Below are 27,610 nucleotides of genomic sequence, written 5' to 3'. Positions count from 1 at the left end.
TTTGATTTTTGCCAAAGACGAATTTGAACCGCAATATTGCTAACATATTGTGAAGCTTAGCCCACTCCCTCCTCTTAGTAAAGATAATATCATTTGTTCAAAAAAAATAAATGTACGATGTGGAGGATTTGAATTTAGGTACAAGGAGATTGACACACTACTTTGCTTAACTGATCAAACCCGCACCTGCTTTTTAAAAGTATTAATTGAAGGGAGATAATTTTGACACTCCTTTTAGCATCTCTTACACTCTTTTTTTTATCGAATTAAATAAATAAAACGAAAATAACGTTCATAGCTAAACACAAACGTATGAGAAAAAGTTGTGTGTTTACCATTTTCTTAATTGGCCTAGAGCATCGTTTTGTGACAAACTCATTACCCCAAATGCGAATCCCTATTAGCTAAAAAAGGTCGTTCCAACAAAAAGACCAAAGAAGGGTATCCCTTTAGTAGGCCTATCGGTCCTTTAAGTACAATAAAATGACCATTTTACCCTTATACATAACTTGCACGTTTTTTTCACCGTATCGATGGTGTTTTGTTTGACGTTAGTACAATCATAATTATAGACCAAGCCAAAACCATAAGAAAAATAGCAGGTTGTTTTTTGCCCAATATAGGGGTGTGAGCTTGAAAATTATGGTGCTATCCACAAACTCTAATTTACGTTTCACACATTTATATTAATTTTTATCTTTTAATGATCTTCAATTCATTTAATCACACAATTAAAAATTAAGTGTGAGAAAAGTTGCACAAGATGTGCAAAGCACCACCCCTTATAAAAAATCGTGTGTAGTGGGTGAGTTTTTTGGGGCAGCCAGCTGCCCTCATGGATTATCAGTGGCTTAACGCGAAACATCAGGGTTTGACAGGTGGTGTTTTGGAAGGGTCTATCACATGAGGGTAGAATTGTCCAACTGCCTGTGTCCCTCGTGGAGCTCGTTCATTTCCATCCTCACTTGGGGCTGTGCTTACCTTAATCTCATTATGGATTTTAATAGCACTTTTTAATGCGTCAAGGATACGGCGTGATACACCAAGCAGTATATGATTACGCAAATTAATATCACAAAAATCCTAAAATTTAGTACATATGTATTATCTTATTATAATTCATTTCAATTTTTCATTTTTTTTTTCTCAAATAGAAGTCATTTACAATTTCTAAAATCATAGCAAACATCCTATTAACATATAATTATGAGATACGATAAATGCATAACTTGCTAATAATTTGGTACATTATTAGTACATCATGTACTCTAATTTGCGTATGTATTAGTATTTTAGTACATTATAAAAAACTAATTATAGTATGTTATGTAACTCTTTATTTGATAGGTACAAAACTAATGATATGTATGTGTAACCATAATATAAGATAGGATTTTTTTCATATTATTAGACTAAGGACTCATATTTTACAAAAAAGAAGAAGAAAACCTTATGAACATAAAATAAATATTTTGAAAAACTATTTAATAGTTGGATTTTATTTTTTTTTTTGTTCAAAAAAAAAAAGTTGGACTTTAATTTTCATTTCATATTATTTTAAAGATTAAATGTTATTAACCTTTATACGTCAAAGCTTAAACGAATGAGACAACCAAACTTCAATTATCTCATAAAAAATATGAGTTGTTCGCTAGCTTTACAAGTTAAGTACATAATTTTTAAGAAAAACTAATGAAAATAGTTTGAAAATTTTGAGTTTTAATAATAAGGATAAAATAAAGGGTAAAGTGAATAGTGTGACATCCCGTCCCGGAATTATCGGAAACGTACGTGTGAAATTACCATTTTACCCCTGGTTTGTTTTTGGATGTTTTGTGTGGTGTGGACATGTGTTGGGCCACACACCCACACTGTCTCACTCTCCCTCACCCTCTGTCTCTTTCTCTCTCTCTCTCTCTCTCTCTCTCTCCCCCGAGTCCTCTATTCCTCTTCTTCTTCAAACAAAAACGTACGGACACTCACACAACCCTTCAAACCTGGACAGATCGAAGGAACCAAGGACACCATCGAGCTCGTGAGGCTGTGAGGAGCACTGTGGTACCATTTTCAGGTAGGGAAACCACCATTTTCACGTCGATTCGAGGTTTTCCGATTTGAGCACTATTCATGCAAACTTATTCTAGCTTGTTTTTTGGACTTTTGAAGCTTGTAGTTGTGTTTGTGAGGTTCCCAGGAGCTTGGGAGTGCTTCGTTGGACAATTTTGGACGTCGGGAAAGCTTGGTTCGAAGTTGGCCGAGTTTTGGAGTTTTGGACAGGTATAATCTTGTAGTTTTAGGCCTTAAAACTTGTAGGATCGTGTTCTACTAGCTCTAAGGTTGATTTTGGTGCAAGAAACGTGAAAAAAGGTGGAAAAACGAGCGAGTTATGGCGAGTTGCAGGTTTTCCGGCGACAGCGCCGGCAAGGGGGATTGGCCGGAGAAGAAAGGGGAATATTCCGTTGAGTTTAACGGAATATTCCTAACGGATGTTGACGGCGTCAGTTTAGGTTTAACGGAATATTCCGTCAGTTCAACGGAATATTCCTGACGGCGTCACTTGACGCCGTCAGTGTGCCTGGCACGTGGCCGCGCGTGGGGGCGCGTGGGTCCGTGCCTGGTTTAGCGCGTGAGGGCGCGTGGAAGGTCCAAAAATTATTTTAAAATTATGGGTGTGATCGTGAGGTTGTGTAGATCACGTTGGTATATTCATTTGTCCATTTTGAGCAATGTATGAGAAGTTATTTTGAACGGACGGTTATGTGCTTTAAAGTTAACGTTTTTATAGTTAATTCGCATATAGGTGACACGTATCCCGAGGACGAGCGTGCACACTCGAGGCAGGGGGGCTACGACCCTTCCACATACCAGTGAGTGGGCTTTTGTTTTCCGTATATACCTATATACATATTGTTTCCCAGAATTTAGTATGAATGCTTCGTTATATGCCATTCCTTTTATGTAATTAGTGGTTATGCATGATTAGTGGCATATACGTTTAATTACATATTCGACTATGCATATGTCATATATATATGTTAGTGCTGTGGAGGCATAGGTAAGTGCCAGGTAAGCGTTATTTAACGATTGCATTAAATAGTGGTTAGAGATGCTTAGAGAGCTCATAACCTGCACCCCCGGTGTTAGTGCTCCCGCCCAGAGTAGGGCACAGTCCTTCACGTGTTGTTCACCTCCCGCACCACACGCTCAGCTTGGATTCAAGTTAGGTGCACAGTCTTGTCGTACAGACCACTATAGGTGGTTCCGACTCGTAGGTGACCCGCGATTATTCGCACAGCCTTCACGTGATCGTAGCACTAGAGCGTTCATATGTATTACACCCAGGCCTGTCGTACAGACCACTATAGGTGGTTCCGACTCGTGGGCAGGTTTAGTGATTAAGTTTGAGATTTGAGCTCTAGATTCAGCCGTACAGGTCACTTAGGGGACTCCGGCTGCCAGTTTATTATGCTATTGATGTGATTTATACCTGAGCACATGCATGATATTATGAGGGTTGTGATGGCATACCTGTGAGCATGATTGGCATACCTTTGAGCATGTCTTGGCATATCTACGTATATGTGTTTATTTTCTGGGAAGTATACAGGTTTTACGGCGAGGGGTTAGAATGTATTTTATGAAATGATTTTCAAAGATTTGGTTTTTGCCCACTCACGCTTTTGTTTTGCGCCCCTCCAGGTTCTAGTAGCTTAGCGGGTTTGGTGGTTTTCCCGGAGGACGTCCCGGCATTTTGACAGACACTCACCTACGTAGGGTCACCTTCGGGTGCACTATTGTGTATCGTTTCTTTTGGACTGATGTAGGCTTAAAGCTCTGAATTCAGCGTCTTACTTTCGCTAGCACATACTTTATCACATTATATTTGCTAGTTTTAAATTATTCGTACTTTTATATTACTGTTTTTAGCTTCCGCACTGTGCACATGGCTACGTCATTTCCACGTGACGGCCAGCATACCCTGATCTCGGTTGGGGTGTGTCAAATAGTACCATGATTGACTTTTTAGTGTAAAAGTATATTTTTTTATTAAAATGAACAGTATTGTGAGCTTTTCGTTAAAACTCTCTAATTTTTATGTTCCAGCTCAATTGATTTCTTTTACTAACCAATCTTGAATGAGCTAAATACGTGTCAAACATAAGCCGACCTCAAAAGAAAGAAAAAATTCGGAAACCGTGGGAAAATGCTGTGATGGCGGTCTCACATTGCCAGCCTGTTGTCGATTTTTCTCAAAGAAGGGACTCAGAAAATCGTGGGGAAAGTATAAAGTAACATATCATTTAGGGTCTCATGATACATAATAATAGCATTTCTTGTCAGATAATTTGGCATATGTATAAGACGATTGATTAAATTAGATTAGTGTCGTAACATAAGTATCCTAAATTCCTAGTTACAAATAAAAGGGTTTATTTATTTATTTTATTTTTATCATGAATTGTCTTTAAAATTGGCTTCACCTCTCATTTTGATTCTTTAGTTTCAAAATCAATCAATGTCGTCCCTGAAATTGGTTGTCGCAAATCAATTTGGTCATTCTCTACAACCTCATGTTTTTAGCATAATATTTTATAATGTTAGCACGACAATTAACATTAAACTGTGAGATGATAGAAAATCCATTAAGAGTTCCCAAACATTTCTCTTCAAACAAACAAATGATTCAGTCAACAAAAACACAGGGGCCAAAGGGTGGTATCTCTGCAGAATCCCTGCCAAGAGTGGACTCAAAATTGACAAACTAAAGCGTTATAAATCCGGATCTTGAACAACCAATGATGGCCATCTCCAACAATGATGGTTCCTCTTCCCCTCTCCCCCGTCCTTCCTTCCCCTTCAAACAATAGTCATTCAGTACTACGATCTGATGATATTCCTCTTCGCTTAGAAGTGAGAGATCTTAGGTTCAAATTCTGTAGATGGCGAATTTGATACCAAATTAGGTTGTTCATCGTGTGACTTATCTGAACTCCCCCTCTCCCTAATTTAAAAATATCAATGTGCTAAAAAAAAAAAAAATCCTTCTTAAATAACCTTCTTACTTTCTGCAGCACAATTGGAGGCACCCTTTAATACCAAAGCAAGAAGAAAAATTGTAGAGAGGAGGAAAAAAAATAAAAGAAAATAAAAGGGGGTTTCATGATTTGAAGGGGTTAAGGGTTGTTTGTTTTCATAAATGCGTTATGGCAGTGCTCGAGAGAATTTGCATGGCCACAGAGGCATTCATGAACACCCTTCATCATGCACATTGCCTATAATTACCATTATGAGTACAGTCGCCCCTCCGTATAGGGTTAAATGCCCCCTAATTTTTACCCAACAACAAAAAAAAAAAAGAAAAGAAAAAAAAGAAAGAAAGAAAGAAAGATGATTGCATTGCATCACCCCTGGTGAAACTTAAATTGCTGACTCCTGCAATGTGATTCGATGGCAGTGGCATGATTTATACCAGTTTATCTTTATAATCATGGGTTAGTTTCTGCAATTTTTCTTGAATACTTAAAAGGCACTCAGTGCTTTAAGCTAACGCATAATTGATCGTTGAATTTGATTCAACAGTTTTCAGTCATTAAATTTAAACCATTTGATTAAACTTAACACTCAAATATGCGTAACCAAGTAGTGTTTCTACTAGGGTGGATTCACCTTGGGACAAGGTGGGTCATCTGACCCCCCCTCCAAAAAAAAAAAGAAAAAGAAAAAACCTCAAACCATAGAAAAGCTTGTTGTTGTCCTTTTGAAAATCTGATTACCCTTAAAATCTACTTTTGACTGCTTGAAGAATTGCCTCTATAAACACTGGGCAAGACAGCCACTAGCCTCATGCCTTCGTATGCATTGCTATGGGCGCCTGTCAATGTGCTCACTCAGTATAAGCTAGTATCAGTCGGCATGCTCACTCAAAAGCTATTGACATCAGTCGGTATGCTCGCTTAAAAGCTATTGACATTAATCGACATACTCGCTCAAAAACTATTGACATTAATCGACATACTCGCTCAAAAGCTATTGACATTAGTAGACTTGCTCATTTGAAAGTTGTTGACATCTGTCAACAAGCCTATGATATGACTTAGCAAATGACCTCAAGCTCGATAAAATGCAAATTTTCATGCTATTACGTCCAAACAAATTTGCGTAATGTGTTCGCTATTCTTATTGAAACCCCAATAAATTTCCTAAATCCGCCATTGTGTTTGTACATACTAAAAATTCGTGGTTTCCGTTTGGTGAACTAGTTGTAATGTGAGATTCCAGTGGTTTCTGTACGTACTAAAAACAACTTTTTCTGAGGTCGTTTCTAATGATTTCACATAATTCCAATTTCCTGCATGGCTAATGATGAAAATCCTACATTATTATGGTTAGTAAGTGCATTGAACCCTACACGTGAGAGCTAAGAAGGCTTTGATGGTTTGAACTTTTTAGGGTGGTAATTTTGTTTGGGACCACACGTGTAAGAGAAGATCATAACCCCTTTTTATCTCTTCTGGGTTCTGCCTCAAATCTAAAAGATCACTACTTGAACACCACAATGAGTTCACACGGTTATAGCCTTATAGGTGGGCTAGAGGGTGTCGAGCTAGCTAGTTCAAATCTGGATCATGTGCCACCCCATTGATTTCTCAGTTCTAATTGGATACATGACACTTTGATGCATAACTTGTTAATTGATTAGAAAATGGAGTTTGATATTGTAAATTTGAAGTTAATTATATATCTCATAAGAGTGGTTTCGTCGCAGCACTAGTTATATACAATTTGTGTAAATAATGTAGCACATGTCAATCGATGCCATGTTAGTTTTGAAGAAAGTCGAGTAACAGGATTCTGGCATGCCTTTATATTTTTCAGTCTAAAAGTAAACCTAAACTCCTATTCAACTCATCAATAATAGTTTAAATCAAAGAAAAAATAACTGAGGAAAATGTCATTTACACTTCAGAACAAGTTTCCCACACTTCTTCAAAAGCTTATCATGAAGAATGGAAGAAACTCATTTTGGAATGCAATTTATAACGTGCATAAATAAAATAGGAGAGTGATTGATGCACATTTTCTTTTAATTATGGCTCTTGATTTTATTTTATTTTGTTCAATCTAATAATTGAAAATTAAAAAAATAAAGTTGTGAAAAAGCCAACAAGGTGAAAAAGCTTGTAAATCAATCATTTCCCGTTAGATAATTTCTCTTCAAAATTCTATATAACTTTCTCATTCGAATATACTATTTTTTTTTTTCTTAAATGGAGAAAGATTAGATGAAATTAGTTATTCGGCAATAGTTGCGTGCGAGACATTTACCTCTTCCAAAGGGATGAGGGCCATTACTCCTAGAAACCCCCTGCCCGTCCCTCCTCCACCAAATTTATTGATAATAATAAAAATAATATAAGCGGGGAGGACTATGCCAAAACTTTCAAAAGACAAAATAGTAAACGAAAACGATAATAAGCACAAAAGGCAAACATAGTATGCTTTAGGAACAAAAGGCAAACAACAATGGGGTCAGCCCTGATGAAACCCTAATTTATCAGTGGATACCAAAGTAGGGTTTTGCTTATGTTGAACCCACTTCAGATAAGTGGAACTCACATACTTTCCATTTTCATGATGAAAGTGGTTAGATTTTAAGGAGTACCCTTTTGCCAAAAAGGCAAAAAGCACAAAGAATACAGTAATTTAACTTTTTGGAACACCAACGAATTTGTTAATGACCAGGCTTAAAAAAAACGAAATTGTTAATGTAACGAATGGTAAAGTTACAAATTTTTATACTTTTTGCTTACATGAACATCAAATAGAACATACATACGTCGTTACTCAACTCTGTTTATAATTTCTGTTAATCTATTTGTTATCTATATGACTACATACAACAAAATAATATGTCAATTGATAAATAAGTACAAAGAAAAGCCTCTAGGGCAATAACAATGAATTTGTTACTTAAGGGTAAACCCTAAACATTTAATTTTAAGAAGTATGGATCAGAATGTTACTGACTCTAAATGAAAGGGGTGCAAAGTATTAATCCTAAACGTCACTTAAGCTACGATACACATCAATTACCTAGTTTAGACTCCAAGATACACAGCAATGCAAGAATTAGATGCAAAATTAAGACACCAGTTGATGACACAAATAGTTGGTCCAAATTATAAAGAGTAATTACTTTTCATTTAACTACGACGCTTACTCAAGTTATTTTGACGCTAATTAGTTATTAGCCTAGTAATTTTTCCCTCCTCAGTCTAAAAATCATCTTCACCTTTGGACTAAATTAAAATGCCAAAATGTATGCTTCTTTATCCACAACCCAAGAGGGGACCCAAGATAAGTGTGATAGCCGAAAATGATGATTTACATACAACCCTAAAACAAATTATCATTCACTCTGGTGGAGGAAATTGCAAGTTCACATCAGAGCTACAGTTTTCATAAGTAAGAAAATTATAACCACATTTGACTTTGTTTAGAAACATCGTAATGAATCCAAAGGGATGATGCTCAAATTCCAGGAGGCATAGAAATATGGCAGTCTCGGATTACCCACACCATTATTATTGCAAACCATTGATAACTAGGAGAAGTTTAAAGTGTGCCGGGAATAGTCCGGTACACCAAACATCACAATATAAGTGTTTAACTAAGATTTCGATGGGACAGGACAGGACATGACGAGTCCATGAACAATATTTCAACTGGGAGTTTTTTAACAATTCAGAAGCTGATGATCATTTTTTTGTTGTGGACAGGGATGGTATGTGGTTGAAATTTAGTTGCTTCAGTGTCAGGGATGTCACTGATGATTCTTCTTTCTTCCACATTGTACTCATGATCAATATTGCCACATTAATTGTTCTTAAATACCTAGTTGCAAGTCATCCTTGAAATTTTTTCCAGGATGTTGGACTCAAACGGATCTGCTTTACAATCACGTGATGAAAATTGCAAACAAGATACTTTCTCGTTAGACACAGATGTGACATGAAAATGTTAGAGTAGCTATCTTATGCCGTTAAGTGGAACATGGGCCATCTAACTTTCGAACTCAAAACTTAATTGGGTCCACGGTAGCCCAAAGATATCACAAGGAAAGAATGTGTTTTGGGCTTTCATTTTATCAGAAAGTTCAAGTTATTTCATTGGGTTAGCACATTGTTGTAATTGGGCTAAGTAGCTGGCACTGCCCATATGATTATTTGGCGCATAAGCATGTTTTGTTTTTGTTTTCATACAACGATATTTGAGAGTGGGAACCTAAGTCATATAAAAAGTGAGTCATAATTAAGTATTGAGTTTGACATCTATGTTTAGCTTGTAAGGCCATCTTTAATTAAAGGCTGGTTAGAGAGCTCATTTTAGCCATTCGATCCTCTAAGATATTAATATTTTAATGAACAGTACATGGTCATATTTGCCTCCATCTTCAACCGAGTGTCAAAGGGCTATAGGGCTCGTTTTAGCCCTGTCACAAAAAAACTGTCTCCAACCGAGGGGCAAAGGGCCATAGGGCCAAACATAATTTATTATTTAAATTTAAAAACTACAACAACTTAAATTAAAAAAACTGCAAATTAAATTTAAAAACTACAAATTACATTTAGAAACAATATTAACTTAAATTTTTTAAATTCAAAAAAAAAAATTTGGCCCAAAAAAAATAATAATAAGCTCTTTGGCCTTTTTTTGTCCAGTGGGGCCCACAAGCTCTTTGGCCTAAGTCTCGGTTGGAGACGGTTTTCAAGCTATTTTCGGCTCTCGGGCCCTTTGGACCCTTTGGTTGGAGATAGCCTAACTTTTTGGATTTGGAGATGAATATCACATGAACATATTAACATTGAATATGCATAGTGATTTATTAGTCACTGTGTAACGCAGCAGAACATGTTTCGCAAGCTAAAAATGAAAGCAACAAGAAGTAATTTGCAGTAATTTGCAACTTTAATGATTAAGAGCACGCACTAATATACCTAGAGTCTTCATTCTCAATCTCACTTTTATATCAAAACAATAAAATAAAATAAAAACCATGCAAAAAGAAACAATAGTAGAGACCCTAAACCAATAATTTCGATTTTCTCATTTGATTATCAGGGTTGGAAGTAACACATCCAATACATGGATTTTCTTATGTATATTTTGTTGGCGTGAGTCAACTATATGTTTTAGGAATGTAATCAGAATAGGATTATATGATTGATTCATTGTATATTTGGGATTCTTGTTCCCTAACTTTAGGACCTCTTGTACAATTATGTATATGCCTCCTAGAGAGAAGAATAATATAACGATTCAACTCTACACACATATACATTTATCTTGGCATCAAAGCAGGTTTCGCCATGTCTCTTCCCAAACCAAACCCTAAAACAAGTCAAGACGTGCAATCTTCAACAAAGGTTGCATCATACACCAATTTTGGTGTTCCTGAAATTTGAACCAGAAACCCAAAACCTTTGTGGCTTTGTAATCATCAAAGCTACATCAAAATTTAATCTTACTAAAATCACAACCAACCTGGTGTGATGGCAGAAGAAAGAAAGTCTAGAGAGTTGGTTACCATCCAACCCATGTCTAGTTCAAATGAATCCACCAACTTCAGGGGCGTTCCGTTTGGAATTCAATTGAATGATACGAACTTTAAAGTTTGGTTAAAGATGATGGAAGTCCATATTACAGGCTTTGGCAAGCATGAATATTTAACTGGGAAGATTCCAGTTGTGGAAGAAGACTCTCTAGGTTACACAAAGTGGGTCACCGAAGATGTGATTGTGCCAGAGTGGCTGTTGAAAACCATGGAACCACACATGCTGAGTCTCTTCATTGATCTTCCGACAACCAAGGATATATGAGAAAATGCAACCCAAATGTTCTACGACAGATCTGACGAGTCTCAATATTATATGTAAGGCTATACGGACTAAACAAGATGGTTGTCCGGTAAATTTATATTTCACATATTTGAAGAGAGTATGGCAAGATCTTAATAAAATACGTCATATCAAGATGGTGTGTGCAACTGATCTTTGAACCTGTAAGGAAGAGCTTTCAAATGACATGGTGTATGATTTTCTCGCAAGATTAGACAATGGCTTCGACCAAGTCCAGAGTGAAATCAAAAGAATGAAACTTATTCCTGGGATTGAAGAGTGCTTCGGTTTGGTTCGACGTGAAGCATAAAGAAAGACAACCATGCTAGGGACAAAAGCCACGACAATGAGCTCTTCTATGGCAATGGTCATCAAGTCCCCATCACCATCCATGTGTCCACCATCCACTGGAACACCACGCCTGAACCATACCTAAGAAGACATCGACAAGGACAAACTTCATTGCAATCACTATAATGGAAAGAGGCACACTGAAGATACATGTTTGAAATACATGGGTATCTAGAGTGGTACTGAGAACTAAAAAAAAAATTGAAAACCAAGGGGAAATGCACAGGCCAGGCTAAATTGGTCGAGTCTGGGGCTGGATGGGCTACTATGACAGTAGGCCAAGTAGGCTCCAATTGCAACATTGGGAAATTTGCTATTGCAACAAGACATTCTGAGCCTAGGTCACACACATTAGTCCACGACTTGGAGGAAAAAGTGGGCCACAACTTGGAGGAAAAATTGCAACTTGTAGCGGAGGAAGATACCGACCAGATGCTATCTTTAATTAAGCAAATTTCAAATGAGGATTCAGGTAAAATAGGTACTGTACTCATAGCATCCATTAAACGAGATTCTGGCTAGATAATAGACTCCGGGGTTACTGACCACATGACATACGGCAAATCATTGTTTCACCACATGACTTCCCTACTAAAGGAGAATATTATCATGGAAAATGGCGAAGTTTCTCTTGTTACAGAAGTTGGTTCAATAACCCTTACTCCATCTCTATCTTTGCACAATACACTACTTGTTCCATCATTATCAAATCATTTACTATCTGTTGGTCAAGTCACAGAACAGTTGGATTGTGTAGTATTAATGTTTCCTACTTTTTGCCTACTTCAGGATATCTAGACACGGGCGATCATTGGGCGTGGTACTAAGAGGAAAGGGTTATATTATGTGGAGGATGTGGTACTAGGTGGAGTCAATCAAGGGCGTAGCTGTTACAATAATAAGACCAAGACAAGTTGGTTATGGCATTGTTGACTAGAACATGCATCTTTTGGTTATTTGAAAAAATTGCTTCCATCTTTATTTAGTGGCATTTCAGAGTTTGATTTTCGCAGTAATGATTGCATTCTTACAAAGTCATTGTACTTCGTACCATTTAACATTGCCTTTTGAGTTAGTTCACTCTAATGTATGGGGTCCTTCACCAATAACCACACAACATGGTATTTGTTGGTTTGTTATCTTTGTGGATGATTGCACTTGAAGGACATGGCTTTATACAATGAAACAAAAAAGTAATGTTGGTCAAATCTTCCAACAATTTTACCTTATGATTGAAAATCAATTCTGCCTCTTTATTAAAGTCCTCATATCAGATAATGGTGGAGAATATCTTAATTTAGAACTCTCTTAGTTTTTCACGGGGCACAACATTCTTCATGATACTACTTATCCTCAAACTCCACAACAAAACGGTGTGGCGGAGCGCAAGAACATACATATCTTGGAAACTACTCAGGCACTTCTTATTAGAGCTTAAGCTCCTAACACATATTGGGTGGATGTTGCCATTTATTCCGTTTATCTCTTGAATTGAATGCCTTCCCGGGTTCATAATTTTTGCACCCCTATGGAATCCTTGACGGATCATGTCTCTCTACCATCCTCTATCTAGTTATCACCTCGCAATTTTGGATATGTGGCATATGTGCATCTTCAAAAAAATTAACATAGTAAAATGGACCCATGTGCAGTTCGTCGTGTGTTTTTGGGATTTAATAGCCAACAAAAGGGATACCGGTGTTATCATCCATCTACTAGGCGTTTATATGTCACTATAGATGTCACATTCTCCGAAACTGAAATGTTCTTCACTACCAATCAAACCCACTCTACTCGTCAAGGGGAGTTGGTTAGTACAAATGATGAATATATGTGGTTTGATATACTGTTGAAGCTGTCCAATAGACAGGTTGAAATTAACCAAGAAAATATTAGTGAGCAGGCAGCAGAATGTAGCAGTGGACTGAGAAGAGAACCTTTGAGTATCCCAAGTTTTAACTTAATCACCAACCTAGGCCTGCTTGTTCAAGGCCTAAGCACTAACCCACACGCTGACTGTGGGGAGCAAGCTGTGGAATGCAGCAATGGACCGAGATGAGAGTCTTTGACTCGGCCTGTAAATGAGCCTGAATTGTTTAGGTCAGCAAGTAAGAAAATTGATAGCACCGAAGCAGCAGACCTAGCAAATAATAACCCTCATTCTCCTCTACCAGTACATGCTCATCTCCCCGATGATATCCAAGAGGTACGTTCTCATAATTCGAGTATTATTGAAAGTTCTTATGTCTTACCTCTTAGGCAAAACCATGGTAAACCACCTGACAGATTTTCTCCGGATGGAAAAGTCAGATATGCAATTGCACAATATGTGTCAACACATTGATTATCACCTAAGTATCAAGCTTTTGTGAATCAAATGGCTGGAGTCAAGATCCGAACCAAAGTGGAAGAAGCCCTGCAATATCGTCATTTGATAGAAGCCATGGAAGTCAAGATAGAGGCCTTACAAAGAAATGGAACATAGAACGTGGTACCATTACCACATCGGAAGAGACCGGTGAGATGTAAATGAGTATTCACCATAAAGCACAAAGCAGGCGAATCCATAGATATATACAAGGCAAGATTGGTCGCTAAAGTGTACACACAGACATTTGGAGTTGATTATCAGGAAACAGTTGCTCTAGTTGCAAAAATGAATATTATTCGAGTTCTTATGTCCATAGCTGCTAACTTTGATTGGCCCTTGAAACAGTTTGATGTGAAAAATGCCTTCTTACATGAAGATCTGGAATAAGAAGTATACATGAATTTTCCACCTGGATACAAAGTACCAAATGGAGCTGGAAAAATGTGTAGACTTCGAAGGGCTCTTTATGGACTCAAACAATCATCTAGAGAATGGTTTGGAAGGTTCACCCAAGCAATGAAGAGCTATGGCTACAAACAAGGGAATGCAGATCATACATTGTTTATCAAACGCATGTGAGGTAAAGTCACTTTGTTCATAATCTATGTGGATGATACGGTAGTCAAAAAGAGACTGCAAAATTATCTTTCCTCGGAATTTAAGATGAAGGATTTAGGGGGCTTGAAATACTTTCTCAAAATTGAAGTTGCTCGTTTTCGTGATGGTATTTACTTGTGTTAGCGGAAATATGTGCTAGATCTTCTCTTTGAAACTGAGATGTTGGCATGTAAACCAACAGAAAACCCCATCGTACAGAATCATCACCTGGCAATATACCAGGATCAAATTCCAACTAACAAAGAGAGGTACCAGAGGTTAGTAGGTAAGCTAATTTACTTATCGCTTACAAGGCCAGATATTGCATATGAAGTTAGTGTTGTAAGTCAGTTTATGCACTCTCCTAGTGAGGATCATATGGCAGCTGTAATGCGTATATTGAGTTATCTAAAAGGTGCACCTGGGAAAGGGTTGATTTTCAGGAAGCATGGACATATGAAGATAAAAGGGTATACTGATGCTGACTGGGCTGGGAACATTACTGATCGTTGCTCCACGTCAGGCTGCTTTACATTTGTGGCAGGAAATCTCTTGTAACTTGGAGAAGTAAAAAACAAAACATGGTGGCCAGGCCCACAGCCGAGGAGGAATATCGAGGTATGGCACATGGGATTTGAATTGTTATGGATCCAGATTCTTCTGACTGAAATAGGATTTAAGCCTCGGGAGTCTATGTTGTTATACTGTGATAATCAAGTAGCGAGAAAGATAGCCAACAATCCAATCCAACATGATTGTAAGTAACATGTGGAAGTGGAAGGACATTTTATCGAAGAGAAGTTGGACGTTAAGCTGATTGACATTCTGTATGTGAGGTCTGAAGAACAGTTAGCTGATGTGTCAACTCATGCAGTGTTAGTGAAGGTTTTTCAAGACTCACTCGACAAGTTGGGCTTAGGTGATATTTACGCACCGACTTGAGGGGGAGTGTTAGTGTGAGTCAACTATATGTTTTAGGAATGTAATCAGAATAGGATTACATGATTGATTCATTGTATATTTGAGATTCTTGTTCACTAACTTATTGGACCTCTTGTACAATTATATATATGTCTCCTAGAGAGAAGAATAATATAACGATTCAACCCTCAACACATATACTTTTATTTTATTTAATTAATTACAAGTTTACCTGTTGCAGGCAGGATCAGATTCGCGGCTTGTGAGCCAAATGGAATCACTTGCATTTGTTTCACTATTCCGATGCCATGTCCACTGTGCATGGGTTGCATTCACTACAACCAATTGCCCGTGCCCAAAGCTTGCCTCCCTGAAAGCCGATATTTCGGGTTTCGGATTCAAATACCTGAAATATTAAAAAAAAAAAAAATGTCAGTTTGCGACAAGAAAAATGTATGAAATAATTAAGGAACCCATGGAAAGAACTGCAACTAATTAAGCCAACTTAATTACTTGCTAGCAAAGCCTTCACGGTTGCCACCATCTCCAGTGGTAATAAGTACTGGACCACAATTATTAGCTTGATCCTTGTAAACGCGAGTCTAAAACAACAAAGTAAAAAAAATATCATTAGTAATATATTCAACCAAATCAAGTAATTAAAAGCAATCCTAATTGATTTCGGATATATATGTGAATTTTTGTAAGAGTAGTAGGCTCAAAATGATTGATTATCGTCATATTAACTTATCAACTAGTTAGTGCATCAATGTCACTTTTTACATAGTATGACCAACTAATGATTTGCTAATGTAGTTACTTATGTGGCAAAAGACATGATTAAGTACATGTTTATTAGTGTGTCATGCTCTGTTCATTAACGACTTGATTTGCATGTGATTATTGTTAGAGGGTGTTGGGTTTTCACCCCTGCGTCCCAGGTTCGAAACTCTCTCTCTCATAATTAAACTATTGTAATAATTTCGAACTCTCCCCACTTAATAATAATAAATTAAAAAATAAAATAAACGACTTAATTAGATAGTGTAAAATGTGATAGGCTCTAACATTACAAGTGAAGGAAAATACTTACAAAACGCTCGTAGGCATGTACATGCCCTGCATAAACCACATCAACACGAGCTTGATAGAGCAAATCTTCCATGGCCTCCTTCATGCCAACAGATTCAGGCTCACCCTGATTAGCTTTATTAGAATTGTGCCAAGGAGCATGGATAAGCACGATGATCCACGGCGTCCTCCCCCTGTCGACCTTTCCCAAATCCGCTTGCAACCACTGATACTGTGCAGAACTAGGATCAAAATCAGTGTACGACCCCAACATGATGACACGAACTCCGGCTACATTGAATGAGTAGTAGAGGTTTGAGTCTGATCCGCTCTCTTCATATGGCATGTGCCACCGCGCATTGTATGCGGTGAAGGCATGCGGGTGGAAGATCCGGATCTTTTCGACCTCGTGATTGCCTTGTGTGACCATCCAAGGCCGTTGGCTTGCCAGTGGCTGCACCAGACGGCCAAATGAGTCCCATTTACTTTGGCGCAAGTCTGCATAGGATAAGTCTCCTGGTAGTAACAACATGTCGTGGTTTGTTTTAGCTATGTGTTGGAGGGTTGAGGAGGTCCATTCAGTTTGTCCAAGATCACCTGCCAAGCATGTAGGTAGATGGTTAATTTCATTCATTTAATTTTGTTTAATTAAGCATATATGTGCTACTAAATATTTACACATACCTACGACTGCAAATGTGATAGGGAATGCTGCAGGCGGGGTTTTGAAACTGAACTCAGGATCCGAATGAGAGGAGCCACAGCGGTAGTAGTACTGCATGTTGGGTTTCAACGGACCGATAACGACGTCGTGAATATCCCCATACGTGTATATTATTCCGTAGGTGTAGGAATACTTGTATTTCCAGTTGCAGTGCTTTCATAAACACCTGGAAATGATCCATATACCACTGTTGCCGGACTAGGGATGTCTGTGATCCATGCCACCCCCATTCTGTCCTCGCCTACTACTGAAGTATGCACCTGCATGTGCACATAATCAGCAGATATATTAGCTACGGCTCATTTAAATATGGAACATCTAATAAGAGCATGATGTTTTAAATCTCTAATTTTTATTTATTTAATGTTCATCATTTGGTCTAGAACCATTACTGATCTTCAATTTATTGGAGTAGATAATTTCTAATAAATAAAAAACAAAAGGGCTTTAAAGCCTTACTAAAAAAAGAAAAAAAAGAAAAATTGGATACGGTGTGGAAGACAATATTTTTTTTTTCTAGAACATACAATATTATCTACACTAGGTAGAATACCATCATACAGTAATACTAAATGACGACGTTAAAGGAAATTAAATCTTCTATATGCAACACTTCCCATTTGACCTTTTATGTCACATATGTCTATTCCCATTCATTTGACTAAACCATTTTTAAATATATTTTTAGAATTAACTTTTAATAAAAATGCAAGTAAAATTTTGGTAAAGCACTCGAAGTACTTTATACGAGAAGCACTTAATTAATAGTACTTGCAATAAACATTTCAAGTGATTTTGAAATTAATAATTTTTTCAAAAAACGTTTTCAATTGAAAACACTTCCCAACAAGCTCTTAATTCTTTTCTTGTGGTTGGTAAGTAAATAAGAAATTAAACAGATTTCTTCATTCTGGTAAAATACATGTTGGCCTAATTCACCACTGTCCAAGCCTACAATTTTGCTTTCAAATTCCCCAGAAAAATAAAAACTACTTATTCATTTTTTTTAAAATTAAATTAAATTATGGGCAGAGAAAAAAAACTTGTATCAGTTTATTAAAATATTAATAATAATAATTGAACAGTACCTGTATTGGAGAAGCAGAACCAGGATCATCCACAGGGGCGGAGAGGTTCTTGCGAGGCAGTGGGCGATTATAACCTTGGACAAATGCACCAAACAACACCGGGAAAGCCAGGCCAATTAACGTAAAAACAGCGAGAACCAGTCCCGGCCAGCGTTGGACGTCCGCCATGTTTAACGTTTAAGACTACTCTCGAACTCTGGCTAATTTCACCAGAAAATGATCTAGAAAGCGAATGTCTGCTTCTTTCCTCTTCCTCGTATAAATAGAACAGAAAATGCCAATTTAACGATGGAACAACACATCGCGGTTAGTACGTGATACGTGGGACGTCACACAATTGGACACGTCTCCAAAAGGCATACCATATACTGAGCAAATTTGAGTCGTTCGATGGGTTTTTCATATTTTGAGTGTGAAAATGCTTAGCCACTTGGGCTGCCGATTTCGTCACCGATTTGGTGATTGTTGAGTCCGGACATTAGTTAGTGTTTGTTGTTTTGGGGGTGTGTTGCGGCCACGGTTTCATTGCCTTTCACTTTGGCAGTGGCAGGATTTTTTCAGATCCCATGTATATCGGCATTTGGCAAGTTGGAACCGTGGAGATCTAGCATTTTCAATATCTCCAATGGATGGATTAGAGGAAGGAAGTGCGATATCCATCAATGCTTAAAGATGATAGGGTGCTTTAGAGGGTATTTCAATTCAAAAATGTTGGGGTGGAAAAAAATACCGAAAATTTCAAATCGAACCGAAAAAATCTCAAACCGAAAATTCCGAAAATTTCGGTATCCAATCCCGAATCGATCCCGAAATTTCGGTATGGGAATCGGTCTCACATTTTCATTCATTCGGTAATCCCGAACTGAACAGAAATAAAATATATATATATATATTATTTAATTTTAAATATATATTTGGAATTGTAATAGCGGTCGAATTTGGTTGAGATTTAATCTCAACCGTTGAATCCAAATAAAACCCTCACTCAGTCACTCTCTCTCTCTCTCTCTCGACCTCACCTCACCCTGCTCTCTCATCCTCGCCGATTTCTCTTGATTTCTCTCCTCCTTCTCATTTGCCGTCTTTGAATCTAACCACATCACACTCACACAAGTGACTCACCTCTCTCTCGACTGACCTCTTTGATCTCTATCTCTCGACTTCCCATCCCTTACTAAAAAACACGTTGCAGGAATGGCAGCAACTTAGGTGATAGCATCGTCGATCCTCACCAAGAGTTTTGTTTTGTTTGAAGGACTCAAATCTTTAAGCCTTAAGTTCACTCAGTCTCAGACTCTCTCTGTCTCTCTATCGCTCCTTCTTGAATTCGAAACTCAAAAACCACCAACCCTTTCACAATCTGACTCCAACGAACTCTCTCCACTCCGGCCACCACCACACCTCACGGCTTCATCCCCCACCATCGATTCTCTCCACTCTCTGTGTGTGTGGGGTTTCGAATTAAGGTTTCGAATTGGGGGCTCGAGTCAGGAGGAGGATACGGGTCCGTCTGACTATCTCTTCATTATGTCTCTCTCTTTCTCTCGACTCATTGTCACTCTCTTATTTCAATTTAGGTTTTTAATGTAGGTTCATATGATTTCAATTTCAATCTAGATGATTTGGATTTTGATGCACGTTTGGTTTCGGGAATCCTAAAATTTCGGTTCGAGATCGGTCGTCGGATTCTCATCCCGAAAATTTTTAGTTTGGGATTTGATATGTCATTTCTGGTTCAGTATCCCATACCGAACCAACCCTAAAAAAATGGAAGAAGAAATTAACTTGTATAATCATAAAACATTTGGAAAATGACAAAAAGACACATCATTTTTTCTTTCTACACACTTTTATTCAATTTTGTTACTTATTTTTATTTAATTTATTCAATATGATGACAAAAAATTAAAAAAAAATGTACAAAGCTAAACAAATCAGCTCTCAATGTGATTATGCTAAAAAGGTTGATAATAATACATGAGCAAATCCACACTTTAGATTTTTTGTCAAAGCTTTATAAGGTATTATACTGAATTGATTTCCCTTCTAAAATGGGCAGACTATTTCCTAAAACAATTCAACTCCCTTCTAAAAATGGGCCACTAGTACCACTGTTTTAGTGACATGTAAGTAACTAAGTGAGAGGATTTAAGTTTAATTTTGTAAATAACGAGTTTAATACTAAATTTTTGATGACCCATTGTATGGGTTAGCCCAACCCTTTTTTCCAATAGAGTGATTCTTTAACTTAGTTTGACATTGTTGTGCTGTGAGAAAATCATTTTTGAAAGTGCCGTGTGAGATGCTAGATGTGATAAAAATAGCCTAGCATTTGGTAAACAAAATTTTATGTCTGTTGTGAGTACAATCAACAGTTTTTTAATGTTTAGTAAATTTTGTGTAAAAATAGTGTCAGATATGTATATGACTAAAAAAGAACATTTTTTGGAAATAATTTTTCAAATAGTAATGAGTATTTTCTCAAAAAAAGATACAAATGATAGAATACTATTTGAGATCACCTCATAGTAACGAGTAGCTTCTAACTTTTCTAAAGAATAGAAAACTTAAGATAGGTGTAAAGAAGCCTAGTCAAGCCGCGTAGCAAGGTGCTCAAACTCAGCTTAAGCTCAAAATAAAAAAAAATTAAAAAAAAAGGTACTTCCACGGTTCCAGTTATGCTCAGTTCCGGTCCTATAAATATTTTGATTCATCGATGAGCAATGTTCTTTTCATGTTTTAAAATGTCATATGAATTTGAAACCATTTATTCAAATTTTCATTGATTGGATCACTATTTCAGATTAATGATCTGCGTTATTTAACACATAAACATACGATATGTATTAAAAGTTAGCTTTAAAATCGTTCCACGTCAAACCTTACAAAGAAAGGGATGTTATTCGAGATCGCTATGTTTGTGTGTGCTTAAAATACTGCAACGTGATGTTATCATTCTACGTCTTATGGTATGGAAGAATAATATATGGTTGATATATATTTAGAATATAATTCTATAATTTCTGACACATCCCAGACCGACTCCGCCGTAGTACGATATTGTCCGTTTTGAGCTTACTATTCCATCACGATTTTATTTCTGGGAACTCACGAGAAACTTCCCAGTTGTCTGTTTTGAGCTTACCATTCCATCACGATTTTATTTCTGGGAACTCACGAGCAACTTCCCAGTGGGTCACTTATCCTGGGATTGCTCTCGCCCAAACTCGCTTAACTTCAGAGTTCCGATGCAATCCGAAGCCAATGAGTTCCTAAAAGGCCTCGTGCTATAGGAGGTGGGCATGTACATATAAAGCACATCACCCCCTCTCCGTTGATCGATGTGGGATGTTATAATTTGAATGTAATAATTATACCACGTGATAGTGTTCATAGTACACTAAAAAATTTCTCGCTTTTGATGATCTGGTCTAATGTACAAAACTTGCTCTCATTGAAAGACATTTTGATATATTATATATCGACTGAAGAATATGCCTTATGTTTCTTAATATGGCACATTATGATCTGTTAAATAATTATAGCACAAAGGTATCTTCAACTGAGATATCCATTAAGTAAGTTAATACTACTTTTCAAAATGGATTGAGTGCTTGGAAATAAAATGTATCTGCACGTCAATGAAGGAAATTTGTTGCTGGCAAGTCACCTAATCAAGTTAGCAACCTCTTGTCATAAGTTTTGAATCGAGGACTTTTAAAGCATAAAGTTTACCTGCCCACCGTATTTTTTCTCTCTCCTTTTTGGCCTTTTTGGCGTGGGTAAAACAGGACATGTTCTTAATTATCTGTTACTGCGTATAATCATTTATCAAATGTCATGTGTAGGGTGTGCCCTGTAAGTCTAGGGCCGGCCAGGCTCAATCTCTTCATATAATGTCTTGTTTAGTTACAAGCTCACGTAATTAGACTCGATCTTACTTCAAATGATCACTAAACTGATGATATTAACCAAGTTAATTAAGATTAGAGCCAAGCAAAGCCCAATCTGCATTAATAATTTATGCTGGATAGAACTATCATATAGATATAAAGATTGAGAATCCTAGAACGTCAGTGGCTTTGCCGCAAGTATTGCCATACTTACACGCCATTGCAATCTTATTATTCTATCCATTTTTTCAAACCCCCTCAACCCTCTTATATATCTCTCCAAGGCTCTGGAAATATTCGTATCCAATAGCTCTCACAAAGCAAAAATGGAGAAATTATATCTTCATGTATTCTCTCTTCTCCTAATCATTTGTCTCTTCCCTCAACATCTAAAATCACAAGATGATGATTTTGTTAGACAACCTCCTCGCGGAGTAATATTCACCCATCACACTGGTTCCGATGAGGACCCTCAACAGGTACAGTTTATGGGTATTCTAACAGTTTATATGTCTAATTGTCCGGGCAGCAATGATAGTATCTTGTACATGAACCGGCGGCTCACTATTTCTAAGTAATGGGGAAGAAAACCGAAACATGCTATAATTTTGAGCTCAGAAAAACAGTTAACACCCGACTATTATAATTTATTGTTGATTATTTTCTTAACGTCGTATTAGGTGCATATTTCTCTAGTGGGAAAAGATCATATGAAAATTTCATGGGTTACTGAAAGCATGCATGTTAAATCACTTGTCGAGTATGGAAAGGTATCTGGGATATATGATGGAAAGGCAACTGGAGAACACACATCATACAAGTACTTTTCCTACAGCTCCGGGAAGATCCACCATGTTACCATTGGTCCCTTGGAGCCTGCCACTACATACTTCTATAGGTGTGGAGGTTCAGGCCCCGAGTTCTCCCTCAAGACACCCCCACAAAAACTTCCCCTTGAATTTGCAGTGGCCGGTAAGTTAAGTTACATTTTTTTCTTTCAAATTAAGATAATGTTATGTTGTCAGAATCTAAATTTTAAGCACACCCTTAACAGGATAAAATTTTCACTATTGCAAAAAATTTATCGATCAATAATTTTGAGTGGAGATTTAGTAGCTTATCACATGAAATGAACCATCGATGAGCGTCTTTCTGGAATTAGAAGGAATGTTATGTATACATTTGGGGAGTACGATAGAGTTGGTTAGTTAGCTATTTATTGTTGCTTTAAGTCTAAGCGGAATGACAACAAATGTTGGAGATGAATGTAAAACACTCGTTAGGAAAAGTTGCAAGTTTCGCAAACTTTTTAGCTGGGTCTTCGAAAAGTTTATTTTGAGTCGTACTGTCGTGGGACAGGCCTTGCTTATTTAAGTAAACATTGCAAAAACCTAATTAAAACTGTAAGAAATAATCTGACATTTAAAAATAAGGAAAATTAATAAAAATGGTTTGAAAATTTTGAGTTTTAATAATAAGAACAAAATAAAGGGTAAAATGATTAGTACCAAAATTTACTTTTTAGTGTAAAAATATGATTTTTCATTAAAATGAACAGTACCGGAGCTTTTCGTTAAAATTCTCTTAAAAATAAAAGAAGATGAAGTTTTAGCCGATTTCAATAGTAAGTTTCTCCTCTCTATTATTAGATACACAATGCTCAAACAAATAATAAGTCTTTGGTTCAATAATGAGCGTATTTTTTTGTGACAACAATGTCCACTATTTATAACATAACACTCTAATGATTCTCCTATATATTAGAATCATCGCAGAAAACCATCAAAAAAATCCATATTTTATATATTTATATATATATATATATATATATATATTACAGTTCCAATATAAAATTCTATTCCTATAAGAAAAAGGACAACTTCTAGCTTTCAAACAAGACTTTTCCGTATCTATTTGAATTAATCACTACAGCGGGCTCTAATAACTAATTCATACTCATACTCTAACAAACACAACATATCAGCGCTTTTGACCAAAAAAAAACACGTCAGCTTGCATGTTTGCAAGTTTATATTTCTTTTTCATTTTAATTTTAGAGGCCTGCTTGATTCTGCAACAATGGGTTGGCTGAAATGACCATTTAACTGTTTCATGGGTACTAAATTAATTAGGGAAACCGGTTGATGAACTGATGAAAATAAATTTTTAATTGTTGAAATAATTATTTTTGGAATTTTATCGATATATTGTTCATATTAGATCGGTAATGTCGTTGAGATTTAATTAATATTTAAATTCAATTAATTCAAGTATTGAAATTTGTAAAATCGTCATTTCAGTCACTCTTTCTTAATTATGTGCTATCTAAATGTAAATAAACCTTTATCTTATGAAAGAAACATTAATCTTGGTAAAGGATGAATCTTATATATGATTGGGGTCTTCCTGAATCAGCAGCAGCCCTGTCTATTTATCTTCCGATAAATCAACTCTGGCATAAAAAGAATGGGTTTTGCTCAAGTGGAACAATATATATAATCATAGACTTGAGACCAAAAGCTTAGCTTCAGATTCACTTTCCTTAGCTTTGTGATTATATGGCTTTTATATAAGGATTAATATATATATATATATATATATTTTTTTTTTTTTTTTTTGTCAAAGGGATTAATATGTTTTGGATTCATATATATTTGTGTGTGTGGCTTTGAGAATATTCGCCACTCATTCACCTTAGACCTCATAATTTTGTAGAAAGGCCTAGTCGGTCTTGAAGAAAATAGAAATATTTTACCTTTTATTTGGGCAACAATAATAAGCTACGCAAAGGACAATTCGAATTCAGGTTCATTATAGGAGCACTTCCAATCTAATCCATGTCGCTTAAACCAGCCGTTTATATAATAACATATGAGAATAACCCAACATTAGAGCGTACCTGTTCTTCGATTTGGTGTATAGGTTGACACGTCCAAAGCCAACCCGGCCTGTAGGGAGCCCAGTAAGGCTACTGTCTTAAAACACCCAAATTCATATGCATACATATTAAATACAGTAATCCTGGTTCGAGATTATTAGACTTAATGGTTTGCCAAACCTACAATATCATGGTCGGCCTTGCGTCTGTCACATTAATTTGTTATAAGATCGAAGTTTGGTAAATTTAACATTGCTCATGTGTGTGTATGTTCATGTGTTGGTTTCAGGTGACCTAGGTCAGACTGAATGGACTAAATCAACCCTACAACACATCGGAGGAATGGACTACGATGTGCTTCTCCTCCCCGGCGACTTGTCATACGCTAACTCACACCAACCCCTTTGGGACTCCTTCGGCCGCATTGTCGAGCCCTACGCCAGCAAACGCCCATGGATGGTCACAGAAGGCAACCATGAAATCGAGAGCTTCCCTCCTGGCTTCATGGCCTACAATGCCAGGTGGCGGATGCCCTACCAAGAGAGTGGGTCCACCTCCAACTTGTACTACTCTTTTGAAGTTGCCGGGACCCACGTCATCATGCTGGGGTCCTATGCTGAGTTTGATGCTGAGTCGGATCAGTACAAGTGGCTTCAGGCTGATTTAGCAAAGATTGATAGGAAGGTGACGCCGTGGGTGGTTGTGCTTCTGCATGCACCTTGGTATAATACCAATACTGCCCATAAAGGTGAAGGGGAGAGTATGAGGCAAGCAATGGAAGAGTTGTTGTACAAGGCAAGGGTGGATGTGGTTTTTGCAGGGCATGTTCATGCGTATGAACGATTTGTAAGTTGGATTAATTTGATTCCTTACGTGCAAATTCGTTAACATTAATGAATGGCTAATAGTGTATAATATGATTAACTTCGTTAATGATTGATGTATGAAAACTTGGGTTTCTAACGTTGTTAACCATATAATGTTGCAGACTAGGGTTTACAACAATGAAGCTGATCCATGTGGTCCGGTGTATATGACCGTTGGTGACGGTGGAAACCGTGAAGGATTAGCGTTAATGTAAGTACTCTTTATTTTAGGTCAAGATTTTGTGTTGCTAGGATGTTATTATGATTGTTGATACCTTGATGATAACATTAAAAGTTGTTCGTAAGATTTTAAAGACACTCAAAAAATTTAAAAAAAAAAAAAAAAAAAAAACGAAACCATCTCATATTCAAACATATCTAGGTTAGACTTGTTGGTTATGACATACAATGTGCCCGTCTCCTTGCACCTAAGTTTGAATTTATCTCTCCAAAGATCTAACGGACCATAGCTACATAATCTTAGAAGATAGTGTGTGTGTGTATGTGTGACCTAAGTTTGAATTTATCTCTCCAAAGATTTAACGGACCATAGCTACATAATCTTAGAAGATAGTGTGTGTGTGTGTGTGTGTGTGTGTGTGTTAATTTTCTATTCATAATAACCAAACTTTTAACCATCTTTATAAATGTAGGTTCGAAGATCCGGCTTCCCCTCTGTCTTTGTACAGAGAGCCTAGTTTTGGACATGGAAGACTCAGAATAGTAAACGAAACACACGCATTTTGGGGATGGCATCGAAACAACGACTCAAACTCCGTTGTAAAAGACCAACTCTGGTTAGAAAGTTTGAGCAGCTCCAAGGCATGCTTACATCCTGGGAACCAGAAGGTGGGTTCATCATCCGTTAACGATGAATTATAGGCTCTCTTGTTACGCACAAAGTATAGAATATCTTAGCCTTCTTGTTTTTTAGCTCGCAAAGATTGGAAGTTACAAGGTTTCTGAGTGCAAATATTTATAAATTCTTCTTTTGTAATTAAGTGCAAGGTGTGGATTATTCCCTTTGAGTTCTTAGTTTATTATAATGTTTCTGTATTGGATGCTTTGTAAAAAAAACAAGTTAGTGTAAATTAAACATCAGATTGTGTTTTGTCTTGGATTGTGATTTTTCTGTCTAAAAATCAACTGTTGTAATTAATCTTGTTGGTCCTGAAAACGTTTGCAAAAGAAGCAGATTCACATACGTGAGTATAGCTAATTGGTCGAGACAATGAACGTGTTTCCTTACGTTGAAGTTTGAATCCATCTCCACGTAAATTAGAATTATTTAAATTACCGCATTGTTGCGAAATATTTAGAAGACAACTCAGAAGCTAGCATTTGTGATGTCAACAAAATACTCAAACGTACGACAAATGGGTTAGATTCCTATTGCAAATTGCAATTCAGAGAAAGCAGGTTGGCTGAGTGGTTGGCTACTTGGCTTATTTAACAAAGACGACCAAAGTCATGCCCATATAACTCATTGTTTGTTAGTCTTTCCTTTTCCAAGGAAACATGACGTGATGAGTAAGTATGATCATATTCATATACTATTACTAGTGGGATGTGTGCTTGCATTTCAGTGTCGATGATTATGAACATCCAAACCCTGGTGATTCGCTTTTTGAACACGTGACGAATATCTATTGAACAAATAATATCATTAAAATTATGTCTTAGTTCCAAAAGAGTTTTTCTCTCAAACGTGACCACAAAGGCAAGTCTAAAAAACCTAAAAGACGGATCACTCGCCCCCGAAAATTCTTCATAAAACACCAGCTAAAGCTAAACTCAAACCCATTCTTAGTATCACCGCTGGTTGAACGGTGGCAAACATGCAAATCCAAAGAAAGCTCCCACATTACAGTCGTAATACCGAGAAAGATCAAGTACTGTAAACAAGTCAAAGAAACTCAAAGGGCGCGTTTGGTGGGCTGGCATGAATTGTC

The 27,610-nt window shown here is 36.9% G+C and overlaps 2 protein-coding genes across 2 annotated transcripts; one reads left to right on the top strand and one right to left on the bottom strand.

Moving 5' to 3' along the window:
* Positions 1 to 15,019: 15,019 nt before the first annotated feature.
* On the bottom strand, positions 15,020 to 18,215 carry LOC103956478 (probable purple acid phosphatase 20). Its single transcript, XM_048576368.1, is given in 6 exon segments — positions 15,020 to 15,544; positions 15,652 to 15,740; positions 16,232 to 16,806; positions 16,894 to 17,062; positions 17,065 to 17,193; positions 18,022 to 18,215. Coding segments are annotated over 6 exon segments (1,308 nt in total). The 5' UTR covers positions 18,190 to 18,215; the 3' UTR covers positions 15,020 to 15,366.
* A 3,990-nt stretch (positions 18,216 to 22,205) lies between these two features.
* On the top strand, positions 22,206 to 26,769 carry LOC103956403 (purple acid phosphatase 22). The gene is made up of 5 exons (XM_009368378.3): positions 22,206 to 22,393; positions 22,595 to 22,886; positions 25,082 to 25,638; positions 25,781 to 25,869; positions 26,312 to 26,769. Exons 1-5 carry the CDS (start codon positions 22,241 to 22,243, stop codon positions 26,538 to 26,540), a joined length of 1,320 nt encoding a protein of 439 aa, XP_009366653.1. The 5' UTR covers positions 22,206 to 22,240; the 3' UTR covers positions 26,541 to 26,769.
* The last annotated feature ends 841 nt before the right edge of the window (positions 26,770 to 27,610 follow it).

Source organism: the organism of the source record quoted next, unplaced genomic scaffold, assembly GCF_019419815.1.
Source record: "Pyrus x bretschneideri cultivar Hongxiangsu unplaced genomic scaffold, Pyrus_bretschneideri_v1 Contig9, whole genome shotgun sequence".
NCBI lineage: Eukaryota > Viridiplantae > Streptophyta > Magnoliopsida > Rosales > Rosaceae > Pyrus > Pyrus x bretschneideri.
This window is presented reverse-complemented; position numbering and strand designations above follow the sequence as displayed.